General features: G+C 46.2%; 1 protein-coding gene across 1 annotated transcript in view; it reads left to right on the forward strand.

Moving 5' to 3' along the window:
- Positions 1 to 23116, forward strand: part of SLC24A3 (solute carrier family 24 member 3) — a 482065-nt gene that overhangs the window by 52782 nt on the left and 406167 nt on the right. The window contains exon 2 of the mRNA XM_041732814.1: positions 11531 to 11659. Coding sequence (XP_041588748.1) covers positions 11531 to 11659 — 129 coding nt within the window. The remainder of the gene's footprint in view (positions 1 to 11530; positions 11660 to 23116) is intronic.

The following is a 23116-nucleotide window of genomic DNA, read 5'->3' on the forward strand; positions in this document are numbered from 1 at the left end:
CCTCCCCTCACATCTCACCAATCTCAGTAGGGCCAGCACCTACTGAGCACCAGTCCTTTTGGTTGTGGGCACCCCCGCCTGCCAGAGATGAGGTGGAGTTAAGCTACCCTTTCTCCGTAACTTGCTACTGCTACCCAGTGGGGAAGAGTGGAAGGGGTCTTGAGAAAAGGACCACCGTGTCTCCATGATATCTAACCTGAGGAGCATTTACTGACCTCACCTGCTATGCTGGTGACCCATCTGCCCTTCCATGGCCCACTCATCCTTCTGGCATGGGGTGACTCGCACGTGATTCCGGGAGTGATGGGCATGCTCCTCTGTTCCCAGAATCCCTTGCTCTGTCACCACCTCTCCAACTGTGTGCATACATGTGTCCTTTTGTTCCCCTCCTGTCTCTTGTTTTCTACTTCCTTCACTTTGAGAAACAGTGGAAGAGGCCTTTTCTTTTTTCTTTCTGGCACCCTTTCAGAAGGCTTACTGACCTTGGCTTATGGTGGCTATGACAGAGGAGGTCTCTCTAAGCATTTGACCTGGAAGGGCCTGGTGTCGGGCAGAGTGTGTGGGCTGGAGGGTGGGGCGCAGACAGGCATGCATGGAGCAAACTGCAAGGAGTGTGGTGAGAGGCCACTGGGTAGGTACTGAATCTTTTTTTTTTTTTAAAGACTTTATTTATTCATGAGAGACAAAGAAAGAGGCAGAGACACAGGGAGAGGGAGAGGCAGGCTCCCTGCAGGGAGCCTGATAAGGGACTTAATCCCAGGACCCCGGGATCATGACCTGAGCCAAAGGCAGATGCTCAACCACTGAGCCACCTAGGTGTCACCTAAATACTGAATCTTGATTGTCGTCGCCAGCGAGCATTTCCAGGGGGGAAATTATTGGCACTCTTCTTTGGTCATGACCCTAGAACAAAGCCTGATTCTTGAGGCAAATCCCCAATCCTTGGACGTGTAGTTGGCGGGCTTCACTGGAGATAGGGTGAGGGAGGTGTTGCTCTCTGGCTGGAAGGTGAGAAGCCATCTTGCCCATTCCTCAGGTAGCAGGTGGAGGCCTGAAGGTCCCACATGTGTCAGCCTGTCCTAGTCTGGCCATTCATGTGTTTCCTCCCTGTCTTTCCTTTCTTGGTGCTGGATCTCTGACTCAGGACTGAAACCTGAGAGGGAATGAATGGATCCTATCTTTCTTTCCACTCAACCTTGGGCCATTTCTATCTGATGGCTGGCTTCAGTTTCCAACTTGGAAAGGGATAAGCTGTGGGCCAGCAGATAGGAAAAAGTGAGCAGAACCAAGTGGCTTTGTGCTTTAGTGAAAACCACCCTGGCCGTCCTCTCTTTGGTCCTATCCCTCTCATTGTGAAGCATCAAGAGAATATTTTAGTTCTGGTGTCAAGTTCTCTGATGTGAGAAGAGGGAGAAAACAATTATTGGCACATCTCCATGTCTATGGCTCTAGACCAGTCACATCTTCCCACTTGCTTCAGGAGGCATTCTTTCCAGGATGAGGCCAAGGTTACCTTCGGTAGCTGACATAATTTGGTGTCCCTTGAGACATCCCTCAGCCTTCCTCAGGTTCTAGCCACAGCTTGCAGTGGGCAGTTCAGCATGACTCCAGACTCCTGTTGTGACGGCCCTCAAGCATGGCTTGGGGTCTTTCCCACTAGGTGGAAACTGACTTGGCCCACTCAAAGGTGCAGCCCAGAATTTGCAGGGTTTCATGGTCCTGGGGCAGCCCTCAGCTGGTGGGCCATGGGAATCACAGCCCTCTTTCTTCACGTAGGCATCTCAGATGCATCTCCAAACTTCTAGTGGATTTGTGCCCTAGTTGCCAGCAGAAGCAACCTCTATAAGTGTGTCCTTATATATCTTATGTCCCTTCCCCTGCTTTGCTTTCCACCCTCCCTTGCTCCTCCTACCTGGGATCCCTTTCATAGGAAACTACTTGCACTCAAGTCTTTATTTCAGACTTAGCATTTGGGGAACCCAAACCAGGACATCTCCCAACATGGTAAACACTGCATTGCCTTCTAAAGCATTACTGTAGTGTCACAACAATATCTGAAGCTTTTGTTTGTTTGACTATCATCTGGCCAAGAGTGACAGGATATTCTGGAGGGTGACAGGCTCCCTCTTTTCACCATCAGTGGCCAGCCTTCATCCCTTGCAGCCTGCACTTGAACCCCTATGCTCCAAAGCCATCTCAATTCCCAGACAATTTCATGGTGCTCCTATTGCTTTATTAATCTGGTTCATAGAAACCTTTGGGAGACTCCATTCATGGTGAGATGAAAGACACTTATACAGAGAAAGGAACGGGCTCTCCATTTGTCAGTACACCCCCATGGACACCGTGAGGATGAAGGCCAGGGAAGTTTTGAGAACTGGTGTGTGATACAGATGTGGAGGTTTTCATATTTCCTTCCCACCCTTCAATAAGTCATACAGCCCATCTTCTAAGAGGGCATGACTCTGAAGGATTGGGACAGATGTACCATGGGGCTCTGTCAACTTTTGGTCAGATGACTCTACCCTGGATTTAAAAACATCCAAGTTCAAGGAACTTTATTTTTTTAATTTATTTTTTATTGGTGTTCAATTTGCCAACATATAGAATAACACCCAGTGCTCATCCCATCATGTGCCCCCATCAGTGCCCGTCACCCAGTCACCCCCACTCCCCGCCCATCTCCCTTTCTACCACCCGTAGCTCGTTTCCCAGAGTTAGGAGTCTCTCATGTTCTGTCTCCCTTTCTGATATTTCCCACTCATTTTTTTTCTCAAGGAACTTTATAGAGGTTGGATCATTCATACCTTTCAATTTTTAGATGCAGCAACTGACATAAAGTGGCTTACCTTTTCCACCAGCCTAGAGCTAGTTACAGAACTGGCACTAGAATCCCAAGTCACCAAATGCCCAACATGGTGAATTCCTAGGACCACAAGCCTTGGGGTCCTTGGAACAGACCCACTTGCTTTATTTAGTAGGCAATGGAAGAAGATGGAGCAGTTTTGAAAAAAGAGAACTCTGAGACCAGCTGCTGGGGCTGGATCTTTAAAGCTTTTCAGAGGATTCTGAAGATGGATGTGGGGAGGCAGATGTGGCAGGAAGCATCTCAGGGTCCCTGCATAGCACCTTGGAGGCCACAGCACCACCTCTGGCTGTGGCTTATGTAGTGCTTACAGAGGTGCTTTTCTGTTCTCTGAGGATGTTAAGAAGTCCCTGCATTTCTGACTTCAGAGGTGGTGAGACCAATCTGGAAACCGTGTACTGGGAGCCATGCCAGCACACAACAACATCTGTGAATGAGTTAGAGTAGGAGATTGCACACAAATAACCTGTATATTTATTTATTTATTTTTAAAGATTTTATTTATTTATTCATGAGAGACACAGGGAGAGGCAGAGACATAGGCAGAGGGAGAAGCAGGCTCTTCACAGGGAGCTGGATATGGGACTTGATCCCAGGGACTCGGGATTGTGCCCTGAGCTAAAGGCAGATGCTCAACTGCTAAGCCACCCAGGCATCCCCAAATCACCTGTTTAGATGCAGCCTGTCATTCAGTGTGAGTCTGAGTGGGGGGTCCTGGATTCTGTATTTCTAGCAAGCTCCCACGGGATGCTCATGTGACTGGTCCCAGGACCACTATGAGTAGCAAGGCTATTATGAGAACAGTTTTGTCCAGGAACCTGGAAGATCTTAATTTCTGGTTCAGGTTTGCCGCTAAAATTCTCAGTGTGTCATTTAAACATGAACCCCTCGTCAAAGGGCATGACCCCTGAGGGATGATACAGAATCACCCGAGGTTCTTTCCTGGGGATTCATTGATTACTCCCAGTCCCACCCAGCGGCCTGACTGAGATACTATGACACTGTGGCTATCCAGCATCTCCTGAGTTCTAGGCCAGGCAGATATGGTGAGGAGGAAAAGAAAGAAAGGCTGGATATTCCTGGACCTTATGTATGGGTTGGAGGGTGAGGAGGAGCAATAAAGACAGGTTATGATTCTGACTGTGACAGGTGATCTGAGGGAGGAGTGGGAGCTTGTGGTGAGAGAGGCCCAGGAAGGTCAGGGGAAGCTGCCTGGAGGAAGGGCTTCTCTGGAAGCAGTGAGGGACTCAGAGTCTCACAGCCAGGCCTGCCTTGTTTGCACCATGGCAGAGTCTGTATCTGGGGCCGGTTTGGACTCTTGGCTCATCCCTTTGGGCTGGATGCCCTGGGCCATCCTTTGTCCCCATGGGCACTCTTGCAGGGGCTCAGTCAGCCTCTGTGGGCCTGGAGTGGGTGTGTGAGCTGGGCTGTGTAGGGCTCGGTGTGAGAAGGGAAGAGGGAAGGTGCAGCAGTGGTGGGGACTTTTCAGGGGAGTAGAGAGATGGCTGGGTTTTCCTTTCTCCTCCTGTGGGTTGGTTTGCACCAGGACTGGTCATGGGACCAGTCTTTCTGATGCAGGACATGACTGGGCAGCAGTCTGCTGTGTGCTCCGTGCCCTCCTTTTCTCTGTTGGAGGCCCCTGCTTTCCTGCATCCTCAGTCCCGCAGTGGCAGACAGGGTCCAGTTCCCTATGCCCTGCAGGTTCCCTGTGTGTGTTGCCAGAAGGACTGCCCCTTTGGGCATGGGTGCAGTGGCTTCAGCTCCAGTGTGCCCAGGCAGCTCCTGATTCTCCCGGGCTTGAGATTTGCATTACCATCCAGCCCTCAGGAGGTGCCCATGTGTGGCAGGAGACCTCCAGAGGACAGGGCATCAGCGGCAGTGCCCATGTTGGCGTGGCAGGTGGTTTGGGGCTCCTCTTCCCCTCTGAGTGAAAGGGAGGCCCAGGAGAGGTACCTTCTAGGCTTCAACTCTTGTAAAGGTGTTGTGCCTCGGTGCTGGGAGGTTTTAATTCAGTGTGAAAGCTACAACTTGCCATGCATGGTTGGAGCGCAGGAGAGGGGAGAATTTGACCCAGTGCACCAGGTTTTCAAAGTCCCCCACCCACCAGACAGCGTGTGTAAGCAGCTAGAGAGACGAGGAGTTTATTTTTTATTTTTTATAATAAATTTATTTTTTATTGGTGTTCAATTTGCCAACATACAGAATAACACCCAGTGCTCATCCCGTCAAGTGCCCCCCTCAGTGCCCGTCACCCATTCACCCCCACCCCCTGCCCTCCTCCCTTTCCACCACCCCTAGTTCGTTTCCCAGAGTTAGGAGTCTTCATGTTCTGTCTCCCTTTCTGATATTTCCCACACACTTCTTCTCCCTTCCCTTATATTCCCTTTCACTATTATTTATATTCCCCAAATGAATGAGAACATATAATGTTTGTCCTTCTCCGATTGACTTACTTCACTCAGCATAATACCCTCCAGTTCCATCCACGTCGAAGCAAATGGTGGGTATTTGTCGTTTCTAATGGCTGAGTAATATTCCATTGTATACATAGACCACAGCTTCTTTATCCATTCATCTTTCGATGGACACCGAGGCTCCTTCCACAGTTTGGCTATTGTGGACATTGCTGCTAGAAACATCGGGGTGCAGGGGTCCTGGCGTTTCATTGCATCTGTATCTTTGGGGTAAATTCCCAACAGTGCAATTGCTGGGTCGTAGGGCAGAGTTTAAATAGTATGTGGTCTCCCTGCAGCAACGAGGTGCTTGTATCTGCTCTTCTCTGCCTTTCTGGAAGCTTTGAGGCAGTGGAGAGGACCCGGTGCACAGCCCATTCAGCCTCTGGCTTCTTCCTCTGCTGGTGGTTTTGGAGAGCTCGCAACCTCCCCGCGGTTTGTGTTCCTTTCCAAGGACCAAGAACAGTGCAGAGACACACTCTTCTTTAAGCTGGAAGATCCATGTGAAAATCCATGTGCAGAAGGTGGCGCCTTCTTTTCTTCCTCTTCACCCCCAGAGGGTGAGAACCACTGGGCTCACCCTCGAAAGACTCTGGGACTGGGGTCAGGAAGGGGGCCATGTGGATGATGCTGCTGGGGGCTGGCACATTCGCCCCCACTCACCGAGTGTGCAGAAGGCGGTCTGCTGGCTGTGGGCTTATGCAAACCTGACCTCCAACCCTGGGGTGAAGACCCAGGGCGCGGAGAGTGGAGACAGCTGTGTAAACTGCAGGGTGGGGTATTTATAGCCATGGTGAGGAGCGCTGAGCCAGCCTGGAGAGCCAGAGCCAGCCACTGTGGCCATCGGCTCCGTCTCTTGTTCTCTGTTCAGTGAACTTTCTGGAGGTTATTTCTTCAATGTTGCATTAGGCATTCCAGACTCAGTTTCTTCATCTGCAAATGAGGGCGCTCTTGCCCTGATCCTCTGGGTGTTTCAGAGTGGTGGCTCTCCCCATCCAGTGTTCAAGAAGAAATGCAGTATTCCAGTTTTCAGGGAAGGGAGAGTTAACACAGCCTCTCAGAGGGAGCCTGCTGACCCCTTGAAGCCGTGTCCCCTGGGCTCCCGGAGCTCCTGGGACCAGGTGAGATGCTCTGGGCTTTGGAGTCAGATCTGGGCTTAATTCCCCGCTTGACCTCCAATGCCATCAGCAACAGCAGTGAGACAGTGGAAACGCCCCATGAGAGCTCGGAGTGGCTTGGTGCCTAGGCAAGGGGCACACGGGACAGTCGTGATGCTGCTACAGCAGACCCCTCCCATCTGTTGCCTGTCTGTGTGTCTGCGGGAGTCCCCCCCTCAGAGAGCAGACAGGCCCCCTCTCCAAGGGACCCAAGGCCAGTATTTGGAAAGGATGGAAGCCGTGTGGGATCAGGGTACACATAGGAGAAAGCGTGTCCATCTTAGGGGGAATGCCGGGATGTGGGGCACCCGGGGAAATCCATTCTTGATTTGTGAAAACTTTGAGTTCTCCAAGACCCCATCCCAGGGAGGAAGAGGGGGGTGCAGAGAGAAAGAGAGAGAGAGGCGGTAGCGGGGGAGGTGGTAAGAGCAGAAGAGGGTGAACACACAGCTCTGTAATGGAAACTTGGCACCCAGCCTCCACTTCTTTCCTTCCTTAGTGCAATGTGGCTTGAGTCTCGGGTTGAGAACGTCTTCCCCTTTCGGCAGGCTCCCCGGCCGGATTGCCACAGTCTGAGCCTGTCCCCCCTTCTCAGAGCCCGCGGTCCTCCAGGCTGCCTCTGCTGGTGACACAGGACCTGTGAGCCTCCTGCCTCCCTCCTCACGCGCCCCCTTCCGCCCCCCGCCCCCCGACTAATTAGGCCAACATGCAGCTTCCAGGGCCTGGCAGAGTAGGAGCCAAGAATGTGGTGGACAGGCGCCAAGTGTTTTTGTTGACATTGCTCAAGTGCAGTTTTGTGGAGCAGCCTCTGCTGGAGCAGAGAAGCGCAAGCAAGCTGGAGATGAGAAGGGAGTGCAGTGAGAAAGCCAGTGTGGGTGCCTCTTCCAGCGCCCTCTGCCTACCCCCTTCCCACCCCGGGGCCACCCTCTGCCCCCCTAGTCCTGAATTCAACAATAGAACCCTCCAGCTCCTGACCCACAGGCCTGGCTTCAGCTATAAACCAGCCAGCCACACCAAGTGGGGCGCCCCATGTTCACTGGGGTTTGGGGAACCATTCTCTTTTCTGTTGGTGGTGGCTTCATGCAGTTTAGGGAGCCTATCTTCACCCCTAACCTGGAAGAAGGTGCAGGCCGCATTGTTGATCTGCCTTGCAGTAGCTGAATGCTGCAAGCAGGTACACTTCATCCTCTTCAGGATCACCAGACCTGGGTTCACATCCCCATTCTGCCCCTCGTTGCCTGCTGTGGGACCTTTTAACCTCCTCTTTCTTTGGTTTCCTTATTTGAAAATGCGGCTGATAGTTAAATAAGGCTGCTGGGATGCCTGGGTAGCTCAGCGGTTGAGTACCTGCCCCTGGCTCAGGGCATAATCCGCAGTCTCAGGATCCAGTCCCATGTCAGGCTCCCTGCCTGGAGCTTGCTTCTCCTTCTGCCTACGTCTCTGCCTTTCTCTCTCTGTGTCTTTCATGAATAAATAGATAAAATCTTAAAAAAACAAAAAACAAAAAACAAAATAAGGCTGCTGTTAAAACGAAACATGAATGGAACAGAAAGTTCTTTGCACGTGATAGACATTCAGTAAATGGAAGCCATGACAGCTATTAAATGGTAGTTGATGTGGCTGGCTATGGATTGGCTCTGATTTTAGGCCAGTTTCTTCTCCTGTGACTTATTCGCTCCAACTGTAAGTCTAGCACCAACTGCCCCTTCCTCCCTTACCAGGATTTTGTGAGGACAAATGGAATGGAGTATAATATTGTCATACTTGGTTCTCTGTGGGAAGGAAGTGAATGCAATGCTTGCTGTCATCACTCTGATTTTCTCAGACTCTGGTCTCTGCATTAGCAGATCCATGGTTAGTGGTCAAATATATTTTTGTTAAGATAAAAATTTGTAGGTTTTGGAATCTGGAGGTGCCACCTTAATAGTCTCTAATGCCTGAAGATATTGAATCATTATGTAAAAAAAAAATCCTCTAATTTTCTGCTACAATAGCTGGCTTTACTTTTACATCTCTTAATTGGTATCAGCTTTTCTTTCAGAATTAGAGAACCATGGAAACTTGGCTTAAGAAAGAACTTTGGAAGTCATTGGAAGGGACACTTGCTTCTTTGCAAATCTTTGGAATCTTCCTAAACATTCGGATTGCAGTACCACCAAGCACTTTTCTTTGACCCAGATTATGAGAACAGCAGAGTGGCCAATCGATTGGTCCATAGCCACTCTATCTTTGGATCATGCTCTTCCCGTATCTCCTCATTCTTGCCTCTTTAGCGCTCATGGGCACCGTTCAACTTTTAGCACCTGTGTCTCATTGTCTAACGCCTTTTACTGGGTGCTAGAGCCCACCTCAGACACGTAAGTGGCAGGTTAGATGTGCCAGGGAATTCATGTCCCCTGGGAATTGCCTTCAACCCGTGGGAGACCAGGAGTAGGTGGATACCTACCTAAGTTTCCTCACCTCCAGTGGCTAATAAGATACTTGTCTACCCTGACCCCCAGAGCTTTCCAGGGGAGTCAAGCTCTAGTTTACATTTTAGCGACTGGTTCGAAGTGTACCACCTGTTGGCTGGCTCCCGGTTCCCCATCCTATTTTCCTGTTCCCCTACATGAGCTTGCTGGGACCACCCCCACCCACCATAGGAAACATCTGTGTTTAAATCCGCATTTCAGGGGCTGCTGTAGAAACCCAGCCTGAGACAAATGGGATGTCTTTCTCCATGCTTATAGATAATTTGTGACAATACGGGACTGTATTCACATTTCAGGGCTGCTTGTTGGATTTTCAGGCCACTGAACTTACTGTTTCTTCATAACTTTTTGAAACATTTTTCTCTGCTTTTTCTCCATTCTTAATCCTAAGAATTAATTATGGGGGTGAACCAGATAATGACACGAATGCCTTGCTTTCACCTTGAATTGTCTTTGGTATTGTCCTCTCAGTTGTGGCTGAACTGATGTATGTGGCCATCATGTAGGCTTTTGCCTTTCAGAATCTATATTTAGATTTAGATGTAGAATGTGGAGCATTCTACATTTTTTTTGTGAATATGCCTAGAATATCTGTTCTGGCTAATATGTATAAGTTGTAGTGAAATATGTTGATAATTTAATATCTGAGAGCAGATTCCCTTTGATTGAGGAAGACTGCAGTGCGTGAATTGCTGCTTTTACCTGTGTCCTATGGCTTAGGTGAGATGCCTACAAACATTGTGACTTCCAGAAACTTCCATGAGTCCTACTTTATCCATCCCCAAAGCGGGAATAGTTATTTCAACACATACTTACTGAGCACCTCCTCTGAGTGATTTGGTGTTAGAGAGACAACAGCGGACAAAGTGGACAACATCCCTGCATCCTCCTGCTTTCCCAAGCAGTGTCATGAGGTTCAAATCCAATCATGAAGGTGGAATCATTTGGGAACCTAAAGTCACTGTGGAAATAGAGGAATGAGTATGATGACATTCAGCTCCTCATTGCCTGTTTCAGAACACCACACTGATGTGGCTGGGTGGGGTGCACTCTTTGGCCTTTTATGAAGACCACTTGGCCCCTGAATTAGGCCCTTATCTTGTACTTAGATCCACTGTCTGGCCACTGCAAGTCTGGGCACTCAAGGGGCGTCCCTTGCCTCATGCCACATCTTACTTTAGTAAGATGGTGGCTAAGTCACCAGAAGGACCATCTTCGCTTGCTGTCTCTACCTCCCAGTGGCCGTCTCATGTCTAGCTCTAGTGTTTCTTTGCCTTCATCTTACTCGATTTGTCCATAGGGGTCAAGGCCACTGGCCACTCTTTAAATTCCCTTTCCACTGACCTTGCCTTAGGCCATTTCCCATCCTATTTCCCTTTCTTTCATTAGCCACTGCTGAATTCTTTTATCTTCTTTGCTATCTGACAGAATATTGAGTTCTCCACAGACTTCTTCTCTTCTCCTCAGTCCCTTCTTCACTTCCAGAAGACCCCATGCATCATGCTTCATATTCTTCCCTGTTTGCCTCTGACTCTCCTGGTGCTGACTGTAGCTTTGCCCACTCTCCTGAGGTGTCTCCTTCTGTACACATGCAGGCAGCTCACCTCCCTTTCTGTGCTTTGCAGATACTTCAAGCTCAACAAGTCCTTAATGGAACATACTTGATTCTTCCCTCCAATGTATCCTTCATCTTCTGTTCCTTCTCCTGGCATGTCAGGCCCTCCAGTCATCTCAGCGGGAGACCCCAGCACCATTAGCCTGCATTCAGTGATTTGATGTGTTCACTGTTGTGCTTTCATCTCTTGTTTATGAAAGTCCTGTTATGTGGCATTCGCTGGCCCAGACTCTAGGGATGTTGACATGGTGTCCTAGCTGGGGCAACCCTCCAGAAGCAGAGCCTGAGAAAGTGTGCAGTTGTGGGAGGTTTATCTGGGAAGAGTAGATGCTGGTAGGCCAGAGAGAGTCATGCTGACTTAATGGACCTAACTTTGCCCATCTCTTCCCAAATCTGTGTTCAGTGAGGTCACGTTGGTCATATTGAAATTAGCCATGATGAGAGTATTTATAGTATGGAAGTTGGCCAGAGGTTCCAAACTAGGAACCTAGTTTGGAACCTCTGGCCCGGAGAGTTAGTTGTTAAACATTTATCGGCATGTTCCTGGGAGTGAGGAATTAAGGCAGGGAAGGACAGCAGGTCATAAATTGTAGCTTTATCAGGAAAGTTACACTGTAGACAATTGGAGCTTAATCCCAGTGGAGAGAACTCTGTGATCCAGTTTAGAATACACACCTCATAGTCATCCCACTGGGGCGGTGAGGTGATTCTGCACCACTTCCTCCCAGTCCATGGCTGAGGGTAGCATCTGTTGGGCCCAGTAGGATCCAGCAGTCAGTGGAAGCCCTCAGGCAGTTAGAAGTAGTGTGGATGGAGTATAATGATAAGTTCCAGGGTTGGGGGTGGGAGGTGGGTAATAGGCTCACCATTGAGCAAATGATGGCTAATTAGGGCACCGGACATCCAGCATCGGTAAAGGCTAAACCCCGGCTGTTAGTGATGTGCGGTTGTGATCTTTTTCTCCCCAGACCTTGACTTCATGGACCTCCTAGGGGAAGACAGACAATGGACGGTGGGGAGGAAGTTAATGCAGGTGAATGACACTCTGACTTCAGAAGATGCAGGACCCCGGAGCAGCAAGAACTGCACAGAACCAGGTAATGGGAACAGCTGTGCTGTGGGCAGTGGCTGCTGTTTTCTCTGCTGTGGCTAAGGAAGAGCTGGATGCCATGCCTTCCCTTGGAGTTCTCATCCAGAGAGATCTTAGGGACGGTTAGGGCAGGCATCTAAGAAACCAAAAGGTGACATTCCTGGGGACAATTCAGGTGTGATTCTACCTTTATATTCTTTTTCTAGGACAGGGGTGAAAAGGTAAGTCAAAGTCACTGATCCTCCTGACTCTGTGCTGATATCAATTGTGGAGGCTGGTGCTCTCTCAAGTGGGAAACTAAGTCCGGAGCATACTGGGTGAGGTTGTTCTGTGGCCATCTTTGCTTTGATCCCTAGAACCAACTCTGGCTGGTTTTTAAGCAGGAGCCTTGTGTCTGTCTCAGTAAAGACATAGGGGTTGAACCCCTTACCTATGTTGACCTTGTCAACATGACCCCTTACCTACAGCCTTGTGTCTATCTCAGTAAAGACATATGGGTTAAACCTCCTTACCTTACCTCCTTACCTATGTTGTTGGTCTTCTTGGGAGAAGTGAAAACTCATTTCTTAGTTGTTATATTTGATATGTCATGTCTTTCCTCAGAAATATAGGGTACATTTTATCTACAGTATATTAAACTTAAAAGGAAAGCAAACAGAAAAGGAGTGAAGGGGCTTGGAATTGTACCAACTAGCTCACCAAGTCTCAGGAAATGGCGAGCACCTTCTGCAGGGATGAGGGTCTTGCTAGTTTAGACCAGAGCTCAGCAACCTTGTCTCACAAATGGCCAGACAATAAAAATTTTAGCCTTTGTAGGACATATACCATGTCTATAGTTTTTTTTAAAACACCTTTTACAGTCCTTTATACACTTAAAAATCATCCTTAGCTCACAGACTGTACAGAACAGGCACTGGGAGGTATTGGCCTGTGGCTCTGCTTTGCCAACCCTGACTTGGACTGCTTGGCTCTCTGGGGCTTACCTTCCGTGTGTGGTGGGGACTTGGGCCCTATGTGTGCCCGCTCTGAGGGGTGAGCAGCTCAACCATGTGTTGATCTCACATCCAAAGGCCAGTATTCATTTTTAGGGTCATGCTGGAAAGATAGAAACAGTCTTCATTGCAGCCCAAGGAACCTTAGACCTTTGAAAACAGAAGGTGCTCTGTGAAGTTCTGTGTCTACTTTTTTTGGGGAGGAAGGTGGGTAAAGGTATCCTTTACCAGCATACTGAGAATTTTAACAGTCTATTCCCAAGCAGAGCTGGAGAGAATTAAAAATAGATTACCAGCGCCGCCTACCCCCCCAAACCCACAAGAACCCACAATGCTACATAATCTATGTTCCTCAAGCTGGAGAATTCAGGGGTCATGGTGCCTATTATTAAATGCTTTGAAGAAACACTCTTTAAGGTTAGTGAAGCACATGACTGCAACATGAGCTAGAAGCCAAAATGGGTGTGATGGGTTTGAGCACCACATTGAGCACACAGAGTCCTTTGTAGAGAGATGCGCCAAGAGCCCTGGTTGCTGATCTGGTTGTGTAGCCAAATATTTTTCAACATCCTCCTATAACTAAAAGACAGATGGTGAGTGAGATATCAGAAGTCAGGAAATACAGCATTAGGGAGTCCAGTCGTTACCTTTGGTATACCTTTGGAATGAGAAAGAACGGAGTCACACACTGGACAGTGACTGGTTGAATTCAGGTTGAGTTTAGCCACCATGCTGTTCCCTGTTGGGAGATGAGTGTTGGGGGAGGTGATGCTGTCTCTGTGAGTGGCATTGCTCACTGTACCAAGAAGTGTCTTTCTCAGAATGACAGGTATAAAAGAATAAAGCACATTAAAAGCCATTGCAAGAGAGGAAATGACTCAGCTTCCAGATAGAAAGGAAGATGTTCAGGTTTTTAAAAAGAACACAAGCCCAGCACCTACTGGTGTTGGCAGGGAAGGCATAGGGGGAGAGGGGAGGGAGGGCTTCTAGAAGGCAGCAGAAGGAGTGAATAAGAGCTCATAATGCTGCTTAGGGCTAGTCCAGAAAAAATAAAGACCCAGAAGAAACATTCTTGATTTGTTTGCAGGCTATGGGAACTGGACTTGATTTCTGAGGCCCTTGACTCTGAGCCAGATGCTACAAGGAAGGTGATAGTGTCCCAAACAGGAGGGGGTCTTTTTTAAGTTCTGACACATCAAGGGCCTGCCTGGAGTCTCTGTTGTTCACCAAGCCTGCTTTGACCACACCAAACTGCTGTGACCATTTTGTTTGCCAAATGTTTTTGATACAAAATGTCTCTAACTGTGCTGTCCAATATGGACACTCAGTGGCGACTTAAATTCAAATTAATTCAAATTAAATAGATTAAAAGTTCAGATTCGCACCTGCACTGGTTACATGTCAAATACCTAATAGCTGTATGTGGCTCATGGCTACCATATTGGAGAGCACAGATCATAGAACATTTCTATCATCATAGAAAGTTCTATGAACAGACAGGTCTAGAACTTCCATGTATCTTTGGACATACCTCCCATCTCTCCAGTTTAATTGCCAACACCTCAAAGATATAAAGCGGGCATGTAGATTTTGAGAGTCCCATCTCTTCCTGTGTTTTGAGGTCACCCTCACCTGGATTTCACTCCCAGCTTAGAAGCTGTGGGCTTGGGCAAAATAGGCTCTCTGAGCCTCTGTCTGCATCTGTGAAAAATTGAGATAATCATTCTGATCTTTCATGACTGCTGTGAGAATTGGTAATGAAGTAATAAAGTATGACCAGCCTAGTGCCCTTGTGTGGTAGTTCTATAGTTAGAGCTCACTCATGAATTTCTCACTGCTGCTGTCTATTACAGGTAGGTTGTGGAACTGCCTTCTCCAGCCCCTCCTCACAGGACTGGGCACACTCAATCCATCTGGTTCTGTCAATAGGCCATGTCCTCAGGTGGCCCGGGTCTGAGCAGTCAGGAAGCTGGGCTGAGAGGTTCAAGCACTATTTTCTAATACAGACGAACTTGAAAGGTCTCACCACGGTAATGAGCACAGCACCTCTGAGGAATGCTCTCTTTCTACAAGAATATGGTCAAAACACGACCACACACACACATGACCCCCGGTAGCCTTGGTGCTCTTTCCAGAATGCTGTTGGGAGTCTGCTTCTCTGTCTGCAAGGAACAGATACTTTACGCAAAAATGTTGAGAGCTAAAGCACTCATAAGGTCAGGATTTGGAATTTAAATTCAGTAATATTCATCTTCCCTACCTTTAACGTACTGAGAGGGCAGAACTAAACTGGACTGAGCCAGGGCTCAATTGCCAGAGAATAGCCTTAAGAGGTCAGAGCAGCCCTGTAGGCAGTGAATATTGCTTGTCCTGGTTGAATGCAGTGGCGTCTACTCTCAAAAGTCTTAAGTGTATGGTCTAGGAAGTGAGCCATGTGGTTTCTGGACCAGTTTCCCTTCTGCTTTGTGATGATGTCAGCAGAGCAAGAGTCTACTTCCAAAGATGATGCATTGGGGTTCCCTCTGTGCTCAGAGGGGGTGATTACTTACTTGGGGACCCGAGCATTTGGGGTGCCAGCATGTGCCATGGCCATGAGGGTAATGGTACCAGGGTCATAGGCAGGAGTTAACTGGGCTCTTGTCATAAGGTACACCTGGTGCTACCTGTGATGTCACTGAGCTTCTCAGACTGTGTCCTTGGAACCCCTGGCTTTGGGAGCCATTAGAGTAAGTATATTCAGATCCTGGAGATTCAGTGACCTCCATCCTGGTTGTATCCTCTGTGCAGGATAGGGGGCTGGTTTGCCTCTCAGACGTCAGCTTCCTCATCTGTCAACTTGACCTGCAACTAGTTCATCCTTACTACTCCTTCTACTGGACAAATCCAGTAGTTCCACAACACTTCAAAAGAGAGATTAATTTTCATGAAAACCTCCACTCCAAGATTCCCTGCTCCTCTTTCCTGAATAATTTTTTTGCATTTGCAAAATTCCATGTCATACCTCACCCCTCATTGGACCGACCCTCTTTCCCCTTTCCTATTCTCCTCTGCCCCATCTCCCTCTCTCTTTTCCTTCCTCTGAAAACCAGGTGCCCAGAACCCCCAGCCAGGGGTGAGGATGCAGGGTGCCCATTATAGGGTCAGTGCTGTCTTTGGTTGGTATGACAACATGAAATGACACACTCTTCATATGATAGCTGCCACTTTAAAGATGTGTGTTTTGCAATATTTTGGATTTTTAAAAAATGGCATTCTTCTCTTGCCCTTACAAGACATGGTTTTGGTGGAAATTGGTAAATTTTTTTTGCCTCCAGAACTGTAGGAAAGAGACTAAGCTCTGGGCTCTAATTTTTCAGCAACTATTCCAGTCCTCTGCAAATTTTTAAGGTTGTTTTCTTAGCCTGACACTGCCGATTTCATCTAGAGCCGGGAAACATTGTTTTTTGGCAAAAAACACTTGAAACTGTTTACTCAGATGACCTATTAAGTGAAATTTAACTTTGAATAAAATTTATCCATGGAAAATTAAGTTAGCTAAATGTAATATTGAGAGTGGTGGACAACTGTAGCAGAAATGAACTCTTTGTAGTATTTATTTGTAAACTTCGCAGAATTTTATTTATACACTTCTCAGTCTGTCTCCAGAAAAATCTATCATCTTTTGGTTTTTTAGTTCTTTGATGTTTTAAGGAAATGAGCTTTTCCTCAGAGTGCCTCCTTCAAATAAACTTTGAAAGAAAGAGCTATTTAAGATGATAGCCTTCGGCATGGGCTTCACTCTCAGATCACTGGATGTTCGTTTGAAAAAGAGCTTATCTCCCCCTCTCTACCTGCTTAGTTGGGTCTGAGATCCTTGGGCCTGTGCTGTAGGAAACTATGGGGCCTTCCAGGATTGTTTACTGGATCAAGTGTCTACTGGATTGTCCAGAAACTACACAATCTGAGTGTCAAATATGAATTATAGTAGAGGAGGGAAGCCAGAGGTCCATATAAGAGAAGCAATATGGGATAAGTTCAGTGGGTGAATGTGGCCACAGATCAACAAGCAGCAGACTGGTTCAAGGTACAGGTCATGAAGAAAGTTAAGTTTGGCGTCCTACTGTTTTTTTGTTTTGTTTTGTTTTTTACTTTAAACCATAACATCAAGGCCAGTTGGTCTAGGGAAGTGGCCTGGGAGATGGGTGAAATAGGTGATAGGGATTAAGGAATGCATTTGTCATGGTAAGCACTGGATGAATATGGAATTGTTGAATCGATATAGGTACACCTGAAATTAATAATATACTGTGTGTTCACTAACTGGAATTTAAATAAAAGGACAAACAGTGTATGTTCTCATTCATTTGGGGAATATAAATAATAGTGAAAGGGAATATAAAGGAAGGGAGAAGAAATGTTGGGAAATATCAGGAAGGGAGACAGAACATAAAGACTCCTAACTCGGGTAAACGAACTAGGGGTGGTGGAAGCGGGGAGGAGGGCGGGTGTTGGAGGGGAATGGGTGACGGGCACTGAGGTGGACACTTGACGGGATGAGCACTGGGTGTTTTTCTGTATGTTGGTAAATTGAACACCAATAAAAATTAATTAAAAAAATCTTAAAAAGATAAAAGGCCAGTTGGTGTATAATTATAGGGCTGGGCCTGACCAATCTATAAAGCATGGAAAGTCCAGATTTCTCATCCTTCACATGAAAAAAAAAAAGATCCAGAGGAGAAGAATGACTTGCCTGAGGTCACAGCACTTGTCAGAGCAGAGTAGAGGCCCCCCCACTGTAATTGCTATATGTAGATACTCAATATATAATGATAATTAGATTGAAAGCCTGACAACTGCATGATTTAGAGTAGCACTGTCCTGTAGAATTAGAATACAAGCTACAGATACAGTTTTACATTTTCTAGTAGCTACATTAAAAATAAAAAGAAAGTGAAATTAACTTTAATCACACATTTTAGGGGTGCTGAGTGGCTCAGTGGGTTGTGTTGGACTCTTGATCTTGGCTCTGAAAAAAGTCCATGGTATTTTGATAGGGATTGCATTAAATGTGTAAATTGCCCTGGGTAGCATTGACATTTTCACAATATTAATTTTTCCAATCCAATTCAAATTGAAATGAGCATGGAATATTTTTCCATCTCTTGTGTCTTCCTCAATTTCTTTCAGGAGTGTTCTGTAATTTTTAGGGCATAGATCCTTTACCTCTTTGGTTAGGATATTCCTAGGTTTATTCCTAGGTATCTTATGCTTTTGGGTGTAATTGTAAATGAGACTGACTCCTTAATTTCCCTTTCTTCAGTCTCATTGTTAGTGCATAGAAATGCCACTGATTTCTGGGCATTGATTTTGTATCCTGCCACGCTACCAAATTGCTGTATGAGTTCTAGCAATCTTGGGTGGAGTCTTTTGGGTTTTCTATGTACAGTATCATGTCATCTGCAAAGAGGGAGAGTTTGACTTCTTTGCCAATTTGAATGCCTTTGATTTCTTTTTGTTGCCTGATTGCTGAGGCGAGGACTTCCAGAACTATGTTGAATAGAAGTGGTGAGAGTGGACATCCCTGTCTTGTTCCTGATCTTAGGGGAAAGGCTCCCAGTGTTTCCCCATTGAGAATGATATTTGCTGTGGGCTTTTCATAGATGGCTTTTAAGATGCTGAGGAATGTTCCCTCTATCCCTACACTCTGAAGAGTTTTGATCAGTAATGGATGCTGTATTTTGTCAAATTCTTTCTCTACATCTATTGAGAGGATCATATGGTTCTTGTTTTTTCTCTTGTTGATGTGATCCATCTATCATGTTGATTGCTTTATGAGTGTTGAACCAGCCTTGCATCCCGGGGATAAATCACACTTGATCATGGTGAATAATCTTCTTAATGTATTGTTGGATCCTGTTGTTAAGTATCTTGTTGAGAATTTTTGCATCTGTGTTCATCAGGGATATTGGTCTGTAATTCTTCATTTTGGTGGGGTCTTTGTCTGGTTTTGGAATTAAGGTGATGCTGGTCTCATAGAACAAGTTTGGAAGTGTTCCATCCGTTTCTATCTTTTGGAACAGCTTTAGTAGAATAGGTATGATTTCTTCTTTAAATGTTTCATAGAATTCCCCTGGGAAGCCATCTGGTCCTGGACTTTTTTTCTTGGAGGTTTTTGATGACTGCTTCAGTTTCCTCCCTGGTTATTGGCCTGTTCAGGTGTTTTAATTATTCCTATTCCAGTTTTGGTAGTTTGTGGTTTTCCAGAAATGCATCCATTTCTTCTAGATTGCCTAATTTATTGGCTTACAGCTGCTCATAATATGTTTTTAAAATCATTTGTGTTTCCTTGGTATTGGTGGTGATCTCTACCTTTTCATTCGTGATTTTATTAGAGTCTTTTCTCTTTTGTTTTTAAGAAGGCTGGCTAATGGTTTACCTATCTTATTAATTCTTTCAAAGAACCAACTCCTGGTTTTGTTGATCTGTTTTACAGTTTTTCCGGTCTCTATTTCACTGAGTTCTGCTCGAATCTTTATTAACTCTCTTCTTCTGCTGGGTGTAAGTTTTATTTGCTGTTCTTTCTCCAGTTCCTTTAGGTGCGAGGTTAGCTTGTGTATTTGAGTTTTTTCCAATTTTTTGAGGGATGCTTGCATTGCAATATATTTCCCTCTTAGGACTGTTTTTGCTGTATCCCAAAGATTTTGAACGTTGTATCTTCATTCTCATTAGTTTGCATGAATCTTTTTAATTCTTCTCTAATTTCTTGGTTGATCCTTTCATCTTTTAGCAGGATGCTCTTTAACCTCCACATGTTTGAATTTCTTCCAAATTTCTTCATGTGATTGAGTTCAAGTTGCAAAGCATTATGGCCTGGAAATATGCAGGGGACAATCCCAATCTTTTGGTATCTGTTGAGACCTGATTTGTGACCCAGTATGTGGTCTATTCTGGAGAAAGTTCCATGTGCACTTGAGAAGAATGTGTATTAAGTTGCATTTGGATGTAAAGTTCTGTCAATATCTGTGAAATTCATCTGGTCCATTGTCTCATTTAAAGCTCTTGCTTCTTGGGAGATGTTGTGCTTAGAAAATCTGTCATTTGCAGAAAGTGCTGTGTTGACATCTCCCAGTATTAGTGTATTTTTATCTAAGTATGTCTTTACTTTGGTTATTAATTGATTGATATACTTGGCAGCTCCCACATTCGGGGCATAAATATTCATGATTGTTAGGTCCTCTTGTTGGATAGATCCTTTAAGTACGATATAGTGTCCCTCTTCATCTCTTACTGCAGTCTTTGGGATAAACTTTAATTTATCTGATAGGAGGATTGCTACCCCTGCTTTCTTACCATTTGAATGGTAAATGGTTCTCCAACGTTTTATTTTCAGGCTGTAGGTGTCCTTAGGTCTAAAACGAGTCTCTTGTAGACAGCAAATAGATGGCTCTTGCTTTTTTATCCAGTCTGAAACCCTGCATCTTTTGAACCCCATCAAAAAGAGTTCAGGGCGCCAGAGTTCAGGGCGCACTCTGAACCATGTTCAGAGTTAGTATTGAAAGATATGAATTTAGTGTCATCATAATATCTATTCAGTCCCTGTTTTTGTGGATTCTTTGGGCTTCCTCTTTCTTTTACGGGGTCCCCCTTAATATTTCTTGCAGAGCTGGTTTGGTGGTCACATATTCTTTCAGTTTCTGCCTATCTTGGAAACTCTTTATCTCTCCTTCCATTCTGAATGAGAGCCTTGCTGATAAAATATTCTGGGCTGTGTGTTCTTCTCATTTAGGACCCTGAATATATCCTGCCAGCTCTTTCCAGCCTGCCAGGTCTCTATGGAGAGGTCTGCTGCTAATCTAATATTTCTCCCCTTATAAGTTAAGGATCTCTTGTGTCTTGCTGTTAAGGATTTTTCTCTTTATCTTTGGAATTTGCAAGTTTCAGTATTAAATGTCGAGGTGTTGAATGGTTTATATTGATTTTTTTGGGGGGACCTCTCTATCTCCTGCATCTGAATGCCTGTTTCCCTCCCAAATTAGGAAAGTTGTCAGCTACGATTTGTTCAAATATGCTTTCTGGTCTTCTCTCCTTTCAGCGCCCTCGGAACCCCAATTAAACAGATTTTTCCTTGGGAGGCTGTCATTTATTTCCCTTAACCTTTCCTTATGGTCTTTTAATTTTTTCCCCCCATTTTCCTCAGCTTCCTTCCTTGCCAACAACTTTTCTTCTATGTCACTCATTCTCTCTTCTACTTCAGTAACCCTCATAAATAAGACCCCCAGTTTGGATTGCATCTCATTTAATTGATTTTTAATTTCGGCCTGATTAGATCTAAATTCTGCAGTCATGAAGTTTCTTGAATCCTTTAGGCTTTTTTCCTGAACCACCAGTAGCTTTATAATGGTGCTTCTGAATTGGCTTTCTGTCAGGAATTGTAATCCAATTTCTGTAAGTCTGTGGCAGAGAGTACTGTTTCTGATTCTTTCTTTTGTGGTGAGTTCTTTCTAGTCATTTTGCTCAGTGCAGAATGGCTAAAAACGAGTTGTACTGGAAAAAGGAAGAGAAAAAAAAAAAAGAAGAAGAAGCAGTATCCTCTGGTCCTATATATTGTAAATTCCCCAACTTCCCCTGGAGCTTTCCAGCACTGCTGGGTCAAGAACTTCCTGCCCCCTGTCCTTCCAAGCTGGTCTTCTGGGGGAGGGGCCTGCTGTGCTGATTCTCAGGTGTGTGCACCTGGGGGAGCTGCCCCGCCCCCTGCCAGGTGCACGGCTCAGTGGGAGCTGTTTACCCCGTGAGGCCTCTGTTCCCTAGGGCCCCGCTCCATCCCAGGTACAACGTGACACCAGGAGCAACGGACAACACTGGTGGCGGCCAGCTCTCCAGCCCTGGAGTCAGCTCCTGCAGTAACTACCACAGCTCCCAGTCTGCACTGGCCAGGATGCTTCCAGGGCGGGGGGCGCTGATCTGCACAGCTCAGGGGTCCTGGTGGCAGGAGCGTCCCTGCTGTCCTGGGCCCTCCCCGCCTCTGCCTGTCCCGGGGGGAGCGTAGGATCCTGGGCTGTGTCCCTTGGCGCCCTGGGATCCGGGCCGAGCAGTCCCCTCTGCCCAGGGCCCCCTCCTGAGTTGCTCCTGGGGCCCCGCCGGGCGGTCCAGCCCTTTACCGCGCTCAGCCCGCGGTGTGCGGCGCGCTCTCCCCCGGGCGCACGTCCTCTGCTAGTGACCCCGGGAGACCGGGGGCTCCAGGCCCCTCCTGGGGTTCTGCCCGAGTTCCCTGCGAGTGCCTTTCTGTCTGGGAAGAATCCGGTGCCGATTTTTAAAGTTCCTGCTTCTCCAGGGCTGGGCTTCCCTGTCCCCGAGGCTCTCGCTACCCGTCCTTAGCTTGGCTCCTTGCGGGTCCCCTCCCCCACTTGATACTTTTTTATTTTTATTTTTTTCCTGCCTTTCTACCTTGTTAGAAGCGCAAATTGTCTCTTTAGTGTTTCAGCTCTTCTCTCTTTAAATCTCAGGTTGAATTCGTAGGTTTTCAGGCTGACTTGAAAGTTATCTAGGTAAATTGGTGGGGACAGGTGACTTGGGGACCCTACTCCTCTGCCATCTTGCCCCACCTCTCTCCTCAGCTCAGGTCTTGATCACAGGGTCATGAGTTCAAGCCCAACGTGGGGCTCCACACTGGGTATGGATCCTACTTAGGAATATATATGTATGTGATATCTATATTATGTATTTTATATATAATAAGTATATATTTAATAAACATATTATGTTAAATTATATATATTCGTATTAAATTACTTAAATATATATTTAACCAAATATACAAAATATTAAGAATGAAAAACCTCAAATCACCTGGTTTGAACCTAAGAAAGAACTAAAAATTTTTTAAAAAGTCTTAAAATCTGTTCTTTATGTACTAGCTTACATAATTTCACCAGTTTATCTCTGTAGTTATGATTTTCATTATGAGTCAGATAGTAGCTGTTGACACTCTTAAGTGCAACAAGTTAGCAACTTACTGTTATCTGCTCTTTAATTTGTATAAAACTCTTTACTGAATTAATTAGATAGGGAAATAGTAGCTGTTGTTAACAAATATGTGCTGCAGATTTGGTAGTTTAACATAGCAGTTTATTTCTTTCTTGTGGAAGGTTCTGATCTTTGGGTGGCCCTATTGCTAGAGGTGGTCTGTGTACTCTGAAGCCTTCCATTTCAAGGCTTTTCCATCCTTATGCTTGGTTCCCAAGGGTGTTGTGTTTCTCTGCTTTCAGAGGCAAAGCAATAGAGGATTGTCTATAGCTGAGTTTGAGCAACTAGAGTCTCACTTCTACTCACATTCCACCGGCCTGGGCTCAGTCACATGACAACTCCTCACTCCTAGGGAGGCTGGGATTTCTATGTTACCAGAATGCCCTGGAAGAAGAGAGAGCAGATCTGGTGAACAGCTAGCTAGTCTCTGCTACCTCATTTCCCCTCAGACTTATTTCTTTCTGAAAAAA

This window comes from Vulpes lagopus, chromosome 18 (genome assembly GCF_018345385.1).
Source record: "Vulpes lagopus strain Blue_001 chromosome 18, ASM1834538v1, whole genome shotgun sequence".
In the NCBI taxonomy this organism is placed as follows: domain Eukaryota; kingdom Metazoa; phylum Chordata; class Mammalia; order Carnivora; family Canidae; genus Vulpes; species Vulpes lagopus.